This window comes from Sorghum bicolor, chromosome 9, assembly GCF_000003195.3.
Source record: "Sorghum bicolor cultivar BTx623 chromosome 9, Sorghum_bicolor_NCBIv3, whole genome shotgun sequence".
Taxonomy (NCBI): Eukaryota; Viridiplantae; Streptophyta; class Magnoliopsida; order Poales; family Poaceae; genus Sorghum; species Sorghum bicolor.
In genome coordinates, this window is record NC_012878.2 from 50,829,895 (window position 1) to 50,843,044 (window position 13,150).

General features: G+C 46.5%; 2 protein-coding genes across 3 annotated transcripts; one reads left to right on the top strand and one right to left on the bottom strand.

The window, feature by feature from the left end:
* Positions 331 to 2,898, bottom strand: LOC8058516 (protein YIPF6 homolog). Its single transcript, XM_002441120.2, has 3 exons — positions 2,119 to 2,898; positions 1,029 to 1,103; positions 331 to 908 (listed from the first exon to the last, which is right to left on the bottom strand). The coding sequence occupies exons 1-3, from the start codon at positions 2,614 to 2,616 to the stop codon at positions 648 to 650; spliced, it is 834 nt and encodes a 277-aa protein (XP_002441165.1). The 5' UTR covers positions 2,617 to 2,898; the 3' UTR covers positions 331 to 647.
* LOC8058517 (G-box-binding factor 4) lies at positions 9,304 to 12,790 on the top strand. 2 transcript variants are annotated; one of them, XM_021448438.1, is made up of 4 exons: positions 9,304 to 10,413; positions 10,546 to 10,617; positions 11,578 to 11,607; positions 11,729 to 12,412. In XM_021448438.1, the coding sequence occupies exons 1-4, from the start codon at positions 9,790 to 9,792 to the stop codon at positions 11,783 to 11,785; spliced, it is 783 nt and encodes a 260-aa protein (XP_021304113.1). In that variant the 5' UTR covers positions 9,304 to 9,789; the 3' UTR covers positions 11,786 to 12,412. The 2 variants fall into 2 exon arrangements, with proteins under 2 accessions (XP_021304113.1, XP_002439866.1); XM_002439821.2 differs by lacking the exon at positions 11,729 to 12,412 and adding an exon at positions 12,419 to 12,790 and having other exon boundaries at positions 9,323 to 10,413.

A 13,150-nucleotide genomic window follows, 5' to 3' on the forward strand; every position in this document is an offset into this window, starting at 1 on the left:
CAGAACTCAGAGGTCTCTGATGATAGTCTGATCTGTGCCGGTCTTCAGTCGTGCGTGCAGTCAGAGAGTCAGGGCTTTGGATCGGAGGTCTGAACTGGATGGAGACTGCAGGTCCGTTCTGTTCATGTATGGTACCAACCTGTACGTATGCATGGATGAGCAGCCACGGCATTTCCAATTACGGTTCGTGTCGATTTGCGTGGCAGTTTCTTTCATCACTCTCATCCAACACGCAATCGTCCAAATACATCGAGTATACTTCCTTAAAACGAGAACCGAGCAAAGCTAATAACTGTTCCACAAGTCCACGCACCAAAACAAAATGGTGGTAAAACACACAGAGTGCATATATTGACTCATTCAGTCTTCAGCACTCCACTGCAGATTATTTACATTGACGCGAAACAGCAAGACATCTGTATATAACATTTGATAGATTGACTACATTCTACTAAATTCCTGCGACTTAATTATTCTTAAACAAAATTGAAAAAAAGAAGGTATTGAAGCAGTCAGCAAAAGCTACAATAACAATGTGAACCAAGCAGACAAGAAGAAAAGAGTACGCGCTTTGATGATCAATCTACCTAGAAAACAAAATCCTGTATTTCTGATAGTTCTATAGAAACCATGCATCCCCTTCTTAATTAATCTATAGCAATTATGAGACAGGCGACTGAGATGTACATGAGGAACACGGGATACAGCGCCAGGGCCTTTCTCTTTGGGTTAACAGCAGCACTCATGAGGGGGTATGCTGCCCAAGAGCTCCATGCCAATGTTATCGTCACCACGACCATCTTTAGTATGACACTGTCCTTAAGCATGCAGATCAGAGCCCCCACATCCAGCGGGAACAGACAGTATCCGAGAAGGCTGAGGCTTTGGAAGAAGATGATGTGGCCACCCTGTAGCAAATCGTTACAGTCATCGCCAAATATTACAGTGTCAGTTATCAGCTGATATGGCAATTTGGGTGCTGTCTCAAGTCACAATAAGAGAGATGAGAGTAGAGGAGAGAGGCGTACCAGCAGTAGAACATTGAGTGTGAGAACTATAGCACCAGCAGCTAATACGGCAAAAGCAACAGCGAACACTTGAGACTACAGAAACAAAAGCCAAGCAACTGAAATTAGTATGGGATACAATTCGCATCACATTGTATAAAAGAAACAATATATCAGTCATAGTTTGAGTTGTTAAGTCTACAAAGAATAATGCTCTGTTAATCTTTAAAAAATATGATCAAGTTCATAAAACATACATTAGAGGAGACACATGTGCGCATCTGTGGTTAAAGACATTCTATTGAAGCATTGATCGAGTTCTCTAGTAAACTAAGATACTGTGATCTAGCTACTCGTCCCTGAAGATTAAGAATTTGGGTGACTCTGTATCAACTCCAATATTGTTGTTCACTGCTATGGGTGTATTTCCATAAGAGGCCGCTGTACTGAACATCGGAGCAGATATTTCACTTACCAAGTCTAGGAAGAATATTCAAAGTCTGTAAATTGAAATATACACATTGACCTATTGAACTAAGGCATATTGTTTTTCGGATATGAATAGCTTCAACATGCGTGAACCCAATTTGACATTCTATGGGGGATACCAGAAAGTTGAAAACTTTGGGTTTGGAAACTTTTATACTATTTTTTTTCTTTTTAACCAACGAAACTTTTACACTACAATACAATCACTCAGATAATTAACGAACGTAAAGTACATAGGCAATCCAGTCAATTTACCGCATGCTCTTACAACTATCTCTATTATGCCTGAAACGCAGTTCTAACATTAGGGGTCTGTTTAGCCCAAAAAATGACGGAATCATGGCAGAGAGGCAGAGGTGAGGGCCAGGCACACAGGGTAGTCCAATTGCTGCACTCAACATGTAAGTGATCAAAGCGTTAACATTGGATGTCGCAATACGTACGTGATCCCTAGCCAGCCTGATAAACTTAATGACTGAATTACTTGTACACTTCTCATTTGGGCATTTTACTGGTTTCCAAACATAGTGATCGTGTTAGATAAAATTAATTGAATAATTGAATACCGATGGGATTCTGTCTGTTCCAGGTAGCTGAAAACCCATGGAGATGCTGGGATTACCTTGGCGGCGGTGGCCGACCAGGAGAGGATGAGTCCGAGTAAGACGATGAAGAAGAAGGGGCCCCAGAGGTCCCAGTCGCGCAGCGCCTTGCCAGGGTCGTCGCGGAACGGGTTGGGGAAGACAACGAGCTTGAGGTTGCTGACGATGCGGGCGAGGTCGCGCTTGACGGTGTCCCAGACGGGCTCGGTGAGCGTGCTGGGCTCGGGGCCTAACCCGTCGGAGGCGATAGGTATAGGGACGGAGATGGAGCCCGAGGCGGCGGAGGTGGACGCGGGCACCGCCGCGGAGAATAATGGGAGCTTGGCGGCAGCAGCGGTTTGCTGGGAAGGCGCGGAGGCGGAGGAAGAGACGACGGGGATGGAGGCGCGGGGAGGGGAGGAGGGCCGCGCGGCGGGGACGACGACGACGGCGGCGGCCTGGGAGCGCGCTGTCGCCGCCGCCATCTCGTCCATGTCGGACACGCCCGACGAGGAGTGGAGAGGGTGCGACGACGACATGGCGGGCGGGTGGTGATCAGTGGCCGGAGGCGGCGCGCGAGCCCTGATCTCTCGGTCTCTCCTGGGTTTACCACCGGAGGATCGGACGGCGGCGTATGGCGGGCCAATTCAAGGAGGCCGGGACGGGGAGAGGGGAGCGGAGGAAGGAACACGTGGAGTTCAGCGGGACGACGGACGACGACGGGACGGGGGGATCCGATCGGCGATGCGAGACACACGGCGGTGAGCCGGTGACTTCGACTTCGTGGTGTCGTGTGCCGCGCCGTGTGGAGACGGCAGACCTCTCGTGTTTATTTTGTTTGGCGCGTAGGTTCGCATCGCATGTCCGCGTTGCCATCTCTCGGCCGGGCGGCCGGCTTGGCCACAAATTTGGGCTCGCTGCCTCCGCCGGATTTCCGGCGAACTGCCTCTCTCGGCTCTCGCCGTGTTTGGACGCTACCGGCCGGCCTATGCAGTCGACGGACCGTTCTTGGTTCCATGTCTTGGTTTCCCCAGGCCAGACCCCAGCTGCTTGGCTAGCTGTAGGTGCTCATCAGTGTGTGATGCTCCACGTACCACGAATCCACGATTCATACCCTCTTCAGCACACTAAAACGGAGCTTGCATGCGCTCGTACCAAATTGTGCATCATTAATTAACCTAAGCTACTACTGGCAGAATCTAGCTAGCGGTGATAACATGGGGCAAAAGTTCAGTCTTTTATCACATCACAAATGTCTGATACTAATTAGCTAGTAGTATAATTATTAGACATGAGCTAATATAAAACTAATTACAGAAAGCCGTGGCTCTAATTCATGTGACAGATCTATTAAGACTAATTAATCTATCATTAACACATATTTTATTGTAGCGCCACACTGTCAAATTATGCACTAATTAAGCTTAATAGATTCATCTTGCAAATTACACTACTACAGAAAATCTTTTCCGAGGCGGGCATTTTGGATTAACCGAGGCGGGCAACGAAAACGCCTCAGATGAAAGGTCACGCTAAATGGAGACATTTTCCGAGGCATTTTGTTGCCCGCCTCGGTTAATCAAATAAAAGACAAAAAAAAAACAAAAGCTCAAACCCAGCCCTAAACGGGCCTTGATCTGGACCTACCGTCGCCGCCAGGGGCACCACCGCAGCACGTCGCGCATCCGCAGCCACCGTGTACACGCAACATCACCACCACGTAGATCCGCTGCCAGAGGACAGCAACACCCTCGATCCGCCATTGGGGGGCGCCACCGCTCTTGATCTGCTGGATCTGAGGAAGAGAGAGGCGTCACACCCTGGTCTATGCGCTAGGAAGGTGGATCCGCATCGTCGTTGCTGAATATGAGGAAGAGGGAGCCGCTGCCGGAGAGGACGAAGTCGCAAGAGCCGCTGCCAGAGAGCCCTCCGCCGCTAGTACCTATGCGCGCGGCCTAAGGGAGGGAGCCACCACCACAGCACGGCCGTGGGAGCCCCCTCTGTGGCGAAGAGAGAGCAGAGAGGAGGGGCACCGTGGGGGAGAGCGCGCCACTGCGGCGCCCAGATCCACGCCATGGTCTCTCTAAAGGTGAGTGAGAGTGAGCGAGTGAGAGCGGCCGGTGGGAGAGGGAGAGATTGCAAGCAGGAGGAGGAGTCACGTCGGTGGGAGAACGAGGAGAGCGGAGTCGCGAGGCTCTGGGCGCTGCACCATTGGCGGCGCTTTTGTGGGTGGGTGAGGTGAGTTAGGGTTTGTCTTTTGTTTATATAGTCAGACGTGGTAGTGGGCTTGTGTTGGATAGCGGGCTTGGCCTAATTAATCGAGACGGTAGCCTTACAAACGCCCGCCTCCGTAAACCATTCCGAGACGGACATTTTGACCGCCTCACTAAATAAAATGACCGCCTCGGTAAATCAATTTTGTGTGGCGGTTACTTATGACCGCCTCGGTTAATAAGAGGCATTAACCGCGGCGGTTTAAATGAGCGCCCGCCTCTGAGGTCATCTGGAAAACGCCTTGTAATTTTTTTTGTAGTAGTGTTAGTCACATATCATGTGCAATTAGTTTTGTAATAATTTATATTTAATACTCCAAATTAGTATCAAATATTTGATGTGACGAAGATTAAACTTTAGACATAGGAAGCAAACATCCCTGGTTCATGTGCTCCCATGAATGCGACTATTGGTTTTAGGACGGTGATAAGATGAGGCCATATTGTTTTGTTTCGACGACATATGCTATAACAAACCGTTTTGTTTAGGGGGGGGGGGGGGGGTAAACAGAAAGTTAAACAGGCTTCGATAAATGGAGAAGCAAACCATTTAGCGGTCATATTGTTTGCCTAAACAACTTAAACAGTAGTAAACTATTTTGTTTAGAGGGTAAACGAGAAGTTAAATGGTTAACCGTTTAAATGGTGAAAATACGGAAAAACGGTCTAAATGGCCTAAAGGGAAGAGTTATAAACGATATTAAACGGACTAAATGGTTGTTTAAACGGACATTTAGGCAAATACTAGGTAATTGTAGTTGAATTTTACATCAACATTTTGTATAGTTAAAATTATTATATTTATAAATATGTACACTTGATTTGTTACATGCATAAATATATATATATTTAATTCTTCTAACATGCATAATATATATATACTAAATAATTGATTTTTTTAGTTTCATAATAAATGTTGGAATAATTGATTTTACATTAAAAATACACATATTTTGTAATATTGTGTAAAACAATTTAGACCGTTTTAATTCGTTTAAACACTGTCTAAACCGTTTAAACGCTAAATAAAGAATGACCAACTATAAAACCGTTTAAATTCTCATGTGCCAAGAGGGCATGCAAAAACACTGCCGACGGAATGCATCCATAAGCCGATGGAGGAAGCAATGGCTTCAGGAAAATATAACTAAGGAGCTGAACAAAGAGCACTAGACCACCATATAGTGACTACCTACTACATGGTAAGCTGGATGAGTCCTGACATAGTTTTAAAGGGTTAGTGTAACGTCTCGGTCAAGAGCTTAATAGGATTAATATGATACTCATACCAATAAATTATAACTTTTTTTTCGGAAGTCTATCTCTAAAGAACTCTAAAGTTAAGTGTACTGGACCTAAAAAAATTTAGAGATAGGTGACCGACTGGGAAATACTTCTCGAGTGCACATGAGTGAGGACAAAGTGAGCAAAAAAGACTGGTGTGGTCTTTGAGGGCTGACTATGTCCTAGAAAAGCTCTCGCATGTAAGCGAGCCCAGCCTCGTGGAGGCGGACATTACAGTTAGCCCTGTATAAACCATTAGCTAAAGAAATTGAAAACCTTTGTTAAAACCCATTGCTACACAATATGATTGTGATTTTCTCATCTTCTTGTGCCACGCTTCTTTTTTTTTGACAATTTTGTGCCACGCTTCAGCTCAGGGTTGAGGGAGGGCTCTGGGAGTGGGGCGCCAAGAAGAGCGACTTGGCAAGTTGTTCTATGCCAAGCACTATAGCAACGTTGGAAGATGAGAGGTTGTAGAGAAGGAGATGGACCGATGATGTGGCTTGGATCAAAGAGAGACAGGAGAAGTTAAGGCTAGCGGGTGACAAGCAGAGGTAGGACATAGGAGGAGCTAAGGACCATTTATACCATGGTTTGTTCGTAGATGGACTACTTATATTTATAGTGATATTACTTTGAGGCTCCATTGGGAACCCAAGGAGGAAATTTAGAATCCGCCCTACGACAAAATTGTGTTAGGCCCCAATTCCACAAAACACGGAGAAGGATTTAGACCCGTCCCGTAAAAACTATTTCCATCCCTAACAATAAAGAATATGAAGTGGCGTAGTGGATTGATATTCACATGGGACAAAAGGGAGACACATCCTCTTTATGCACCAGAACGGATGGGGAAGAACCTAGATGCATGCGAATATTGTTATCTAAGAGCAATTGGTATAGTGGGGTAATCACAGTTCACACAAACGTTACTTCCAATGATGAACGATTGAAAGAGTAGTCACAAACATTATTGCGAGTGATGGACAATCAGAAGAGTAATTATCATGACAAAGTAATTAGAAGCATTACTACGAGTGACAGACTATCAACATGGAGTACTCGCATGGATAACTCTGAGTAATAGACAATAACCATTCTGGTGATGGCTCCTTCGATGAGGCCATAACAGACATGCATCATCATTTTGCTCCGGTTGCAAAACTAGCTCACCTGCACCATATCGTAGTGGTCTGGGCCCGTACATGTCACGCTCACACTAAGCCTAAGTGCTCGCATGCGGCACACCTTTTTTTCTGTTAGTGTCACAGTATATGCACATAAAATCCAACATAGGCTATCAATAATAAATAAGTTCAACTGTACATCTGTCTCTCTCCTTGTTTAGTTACACGTCACAACTGACCACATACGTAAGTTCAGCGGGGTCACAACTCACAACTATGTGCCAAGAAGAATGGCCATGACACGCCACGCCACCGCCGCAGACAAAGCGACAAGCCATGAAAGCAAAACAACAACTAAGGCGGCCTTGTTTAGTTCCGAAAAGATTTTGGATTTCGGTACTGTAGCACTTTCGTTTGTTTGTGACAAATATTATCCAATTATGGACTAACTAGGATCAAAAGATTCGTCTCGCGATTTCCAGCTAAACTGTGTAATTAGTTTTTGCTTTCGTCTATATTTAATGCTTCATGCATGTGCCACAAGATTCGATGTGACGGGGAATCTTGAAAACTTTTTGCTTTTTGGGGTGAACTAAACAAGGCCGCAGTCAAAGTTTACACGACAACCAAGTAGCGGCCAAAGGTAATAAACTTTTGACCTTGGCAAGTTATGACGTGCAACCAAACATGTCTTTCATGTGTTGAGGTTCTCACTTGTCTCCGATAATATAATAAAGCTGAAAATCTACCCTTGTACGATCCGAACCATAGCAACCAATTCCGGTCTCCGTTCCCAGAAAGGAATGAAAATGAGAACTTATGGTATCATTTTATAATGTGACAATGAGAATATTCGTGTTTTCTGAACCTAAATGTTTTCGGGATGTAAATGTTTTCCAAACATGAAGCGTAGAACGGTCCCACGCTACTAGCACTTTGGTCATCCCTAGCGAGATGTCTTGTTCACTTGGGCTTATGAGTCGAATCTATCGACCATTCATCAATGTTTTCTCTCATAATAAATTAGCCAACAATACTTTCTGACATGATTTATCAACCAAACAAAACAAAGCTGCATGCTCTCTCTCCCACATCCGATAGATTTGAGAGGCTACTTCGACGACCGCTGGAGGTGCCCTGAGATCCGAACCTGTCTATCTGGTCACCTTCGGCATTTCCCTCTGCCGTCCGTCTAGTACGTGCCGCATTGGTTGCTAGATCTCTCATCTGATGCGCCGGCGATCAAGCTGAACCACAACCTGAGAAGTGAGAACCTAACCGGCGGAGGAGACACGAGGAATCACTCACTCACCCACCACCGATCGTGTCAGTATCAGGCAGTTCACTGGACAGTAGTTCGACGACCGTCAAGTACAGAGGACACGCAGAAAGCCGCGCTCGCGACCGCGGTGCCCCAATTTTTTAAAATTTAGCCTTTTTTGAAAAAAAATTCTCTTTTGGACCCTTGAAAAACTTAATCTCAGTTTTGGACCCAGGAGGTCGACGCCATGCTTCATGGCGCCGAGGTTACACGTCTTGACGCCATGGATCACGACGTCGAGGTCCCTGGCTGTGCCAGCGTGGCTTCTGACGTGGCAGAGAGCTCGACGCCGTAGATCATGGCGTCGAGCTCGACGCCATAGATCACGGCGTCGAGCTCTAAACTTCTCGTCCTGCGCATAGCAGGAGAGTTCATCCCGTTCTTGCCTTCTTGGAAGCTAGCTTCTCGTCCTTTTTTTTACCAGCGTGCCGAAATGTCAAAACTGGCCGGCCATGATGGTTTCGCCACTGTTTGTTTCAGAGCTTTGTCCGTTGTGTCCAGCCACAAAGCATGATGCATGTTGCTGAAGAAACCAGCCTCTGCGACGGCTTTTGTTCCGGCCACCGTGCTTTTCCCCCTGTAATCTACTGTGCCGCGTCTCGCCCACCCGCCACGCCCGCCGTGCCTCGCCCGCCCGCCGTGCCGCGCTCGGCCCGACGCGTCGCGCGCGCATCGCCGCGCCGAGGCCGTGCAGCCGCGCCGCGTCCGCCCGCCGTACCCGCCTCGCCTGCGCCGCGCAGGCCACCTTAGGTCTGGTGGCCGACCGCGGCGGTGGCCGCGTCGTCTGTTATATAGTTTAGAGCTCGACGCCGTGATCTATGGCGTCGAGCTCGATGCCATGATCTACGGCGTCGAGGTCTCTGCCACGTCAGAAGCCACGCTGGCACAGCCAGAGACCTCGACGCCGTAATTCATGGCGTCGAGACGTGGCGTCGACCCTCTGGATCCAAAACTGAGATTAAAGCCTTGTTTAGTTCGCAAAAATTTTCAAGATTCCCCGTCACATCGAATCTTTGGTCGCATGCATGGAGCATTAAATATAAACGAAAATATAAACTAATTGTACAGTTTACCTGTAATTTGTGAGATGAATCTTTTGAACCTAGTTACTCCGTGATTGGACAATGTTTGTCAAATAAAAACGAAATGCTACAGTATCCAAAAACGAAAAATTTTGCGAACTAAACAAGGCCTAAGTCTTCTAGAGGTCCAAAAGAATTTTTTTTAAAAAGGCTAAATTTTAAAAAATTGGGCCGCGGTGCGCATGCACCACCGATCCACCCGGAAACCTTTCCATTCCAGGCTCTCAGGCTCAGCAGACTCAGTCGCAGTCGCTTCTCTATCTCTCTCGCTCGCTCGGTTCCCCTCGTCTCGCCCCTCCAGCCGCCGAGGACGCGGACGCAGACCGCTCTCCCATCACTGTTTCCCCCGGCTGCGGCTGCCCGCCCCTCCCTCCTCCGGTCCTCCCGGTCCCGGGACAAGAAGAAGAGGCAACGGAGCACCGCGCAAGACGATAACACACAGCGCAGCACGCAATACGCTCAAGAGCGAGCGGAAAGCGAGAGCCGAGCCGAGCCGACCCTCACCCGACCTCCTCCTCCTTGCTGGATGGCGGATTGTCTGTGAGTTTTTTTTTCTCCCCCACCCTTACCTTTTCGCCTCCCCCCCACGTTGGGCCGTGTGGGCCGGCCGCGCGCGCCCCGGCGCATGGCGTCGTCGCGGGTGATGGCGTCGTCGTCCCCGCCGCAGCACGGCGCCGGCTCGTCGTCCTCGGACCTCGCGCGATTCAGGAGCAGCAGCGGCATCGGATCCATGAACATGGACGACATCATCCGCAACATCTACGGCCCCGACGCCGTCAACGCCGCCGCCGGCGCCGGACCGGCGGAGCCCTCCCCGGCGGCGGCGGCGGCGGCCCCGGAGGCTGCGGCTGCGGCGGTGGCGCGGCGGACGTCGGAGGAGGTGTGGAAGGAGATCTCCGCCGCCGGAGGGCTCTCGGCGCCCGTCCTCCTCCCTCCCCCTCCCGCCGCCTGCTCCGGCACCGGCGGGTCCAGAGGCGGCGCCGCGGAGATGACGCTGGAGGATTTCCTCGCCAGGGATTCCTGCGCCAGGGCCGCGGTCTTGGAGGGGAACATGGCGCTGGGGTTCCCTGACGCTGACGGAGGGGATGCGGCAGGGAGCGGCGTGGCGGGGGGAGTAGGAGTAGGCGGCGGGAGGGGAAGCACCAGGAAGCGCGCGCTTCTGGATCCCGCGGACCGCGCCGTGATGCAGCGGCAGAAGCGCATGATCAAGAACCGCGAGTCCGCGGCCAGGTCCAGGGACAGGAAACAGGTAATAAGGGGGGTTGAAATGTCTCGGTGGTGCGCAGAACTTGATTCATTCTTGCGTAATTTTGAGCTGTTCTCTGTGCAGACTAGACTTGGGTTGATTTTGATTTTTTCGGTTGGTCCCATATGTATGTAGGCGTATGTCGCGGAGCTGGAATCGCAGGTTATGCAGCTCGAGGAGGAGCAAGCAGAACTGTTAAGGGAGCAGGTATTATTCTTGGTTCTGCACTCTGCATCCGTTCAAGCATGCCCCGGCCCCCGGGCCACATCTTGTTCCCGTTGCTTTATTCCAGAACATTTCATAGTACAAGCACTGTGTAACTGCTCAGCTGGTGGTTCCACGAATGGCAAGAGCTCAGTAGCTCACTGTGCAGCTGTGGTTGTTGGGGTTGGGAGGAAATGACAAAGATAATATCAGGCACATGAACACCCCAAAGGGAATGGGAACCAGATTTATTTATTACGAAATAAATCTCCCTCCCTCTTAATTTTTTTTATTTGAAAGTGTGGCTTATCTTAACAGCCGTGAACCATTTACCATTACATTCAGAGGCATTATTAAGAATGAAAAAAATATGGGCATTTTACCATTGGAGAACTGAGTCTAACTGTCATACATTTGCTGGGCGATTTATCTGAGAGTGAAATACACAGCGGGTTCTTAAATTTTTTCTGTATTCTCATCTAGGTCTATGAATTCTCAAAGTGATATCTCAATCCTTTTAACTTCTAAAGTAGTTCATTCTAAGTTCACTCTAGGTTCAGTCATGGGCCTGAATCCACAAATTGTACAAAACACTTGAAAACTTAGAGGATCTAGATAATCACTTTGAGACTTTACGTACCTATAAATGAGTTTATCAAAAAATAGCGCATTTCACTCTGTCCAAAAATTGATCTCCTTTTGTGTTGTCATGTACTCGGATATCCTTGTTCATTAAATCATTTATCATAGTCTAGGTTTTCTTTTGTTACATTACATGTATGGATTACTTATAGAGGTTTTGTGCAGACTTTTATTGTTAAAGAATTAGATTAACAGAATACAAAATAGGGGGGATATATATTTAGAGACATGAGAGACACTGGTTATCTATATATTCATGTCTCACACTTTTGGTATAAGGTCTACCCATTAATTGATCTTATTTTACCATTATTTTTCCAGGAGGACCGACGGCAAAACAGGCTTAAGGAGGTAAGCTTTGTTATCAATATAATTGCTTGAAATCATGTTTAGCCTAGGTAATTGTTTTGATATGCTTTTGGCAGTCAAATTAACATGTATTTCTGAACCTAAACTTGTATTATGCTTCCAGATGATTTCAGTGAGAAACAAATTTTCGGCATCACTTTTCAATTTTCATGCAATGTAACAATTTTTTTCCCTTTTTTAATCTCAAATTCCATTTGGCAAAAATCTCCTTTTTGGGTAGAAATTTAATTAGCTCATTTGCTTGCAATGCCTGGAAAGAATGTTTTTTTTTCATCTTTGATTGTAATCTGAGTTCTGAAGAGTGTATGGCTATAACAGTTGTGCGTTAGTTATACGTTTTCATCTGATGCTATATTAATAAGTTCTGCCACTGGCTTAATCTGTTACTGATAATTATCTCATAGCATTATACTGCTTGTCAGTCTGAAGAATCATAATAATAGTAGTGTTGCTGCTGATGCTGATGCTGATGCTGATGCTGATGCTGATTTGTTGTGAAAGAAAAATATTGTTTTATGGCTGAAAAATAGTGATGATAAGTTCGCTTGCCTTGGACCCTCTTCACTATCGATACAGAGGAGGGTGTTTTTTCTACAACAGTTCATATACATAATGAAAAATAGTTTCCAATTATTCCAGCATAGCAATTAAAGGTTCAACACTGATTTTTTTTCTATGTCTATACTATCATGATTTTCTCAATCTATTCCCATGGTTAGTTGAGTACTCTGCAAATGCAAACATGCAACAGTTTTTTTTTTCATTCATTAAAGATGTTAACCTGTTTGTGCAGCTAATTGAAAGGGTATTTCCAGTCATCAGGAAAAAATCATCACAAGATCTTAGAAGAACCAACTCCATGGAATGGTAGAAATGACACAGCCCTGAGCCCCTGATGTTCTTATCTTAGAAGTTGCAGGGTTTCTTTTCCTTTTAGACTTCTGTTTCTCTTAGTTTTCTTTGGCAGCTATTTAGGAATAGTGGAAAACATTTAGGTGATTGTGCGTGATCAAGAAGTCACGCCATTCAAAATTGATCTGTTGTCAGCCTTACTGTTTCCTTGTGAATGTGGCTGAGTGTTGTATAAACAAGAATAATAAGGTTTGCTTGAACGGTGGACCAAAAGTATCCTAATTACAAAGGCAACTATTTTGACAAATTCCAATATCTGATCCAAGCTGTTAGTTTAGGACGTGTTTGGGATCTCTCTGCTCCATGTTTTTCACCTAAACATGTTTAGCTCCACACAACTCAGCTTAAAAAAACGGTAGAGTTGTCAGAGCACTTAAAAGGGTGTTCTAGAAATTTCATGTTTTTGTGGAGTTGTTCTAGTATAGTTTGTGGAACATAGGTAGTGGAGTTGGAGTAGTCCTAAATAAACCTTTAATATTCATAAGAGCATCTCCAATAACTCTCGAATATAACCCTCCTAATAAGAAAATAATGGTGTGGTCTAATATCATTTTTAATTATTGGTGAAGATAATGCACCAGATCACCAGTAACTCTCTCTCTCACCCCCCATG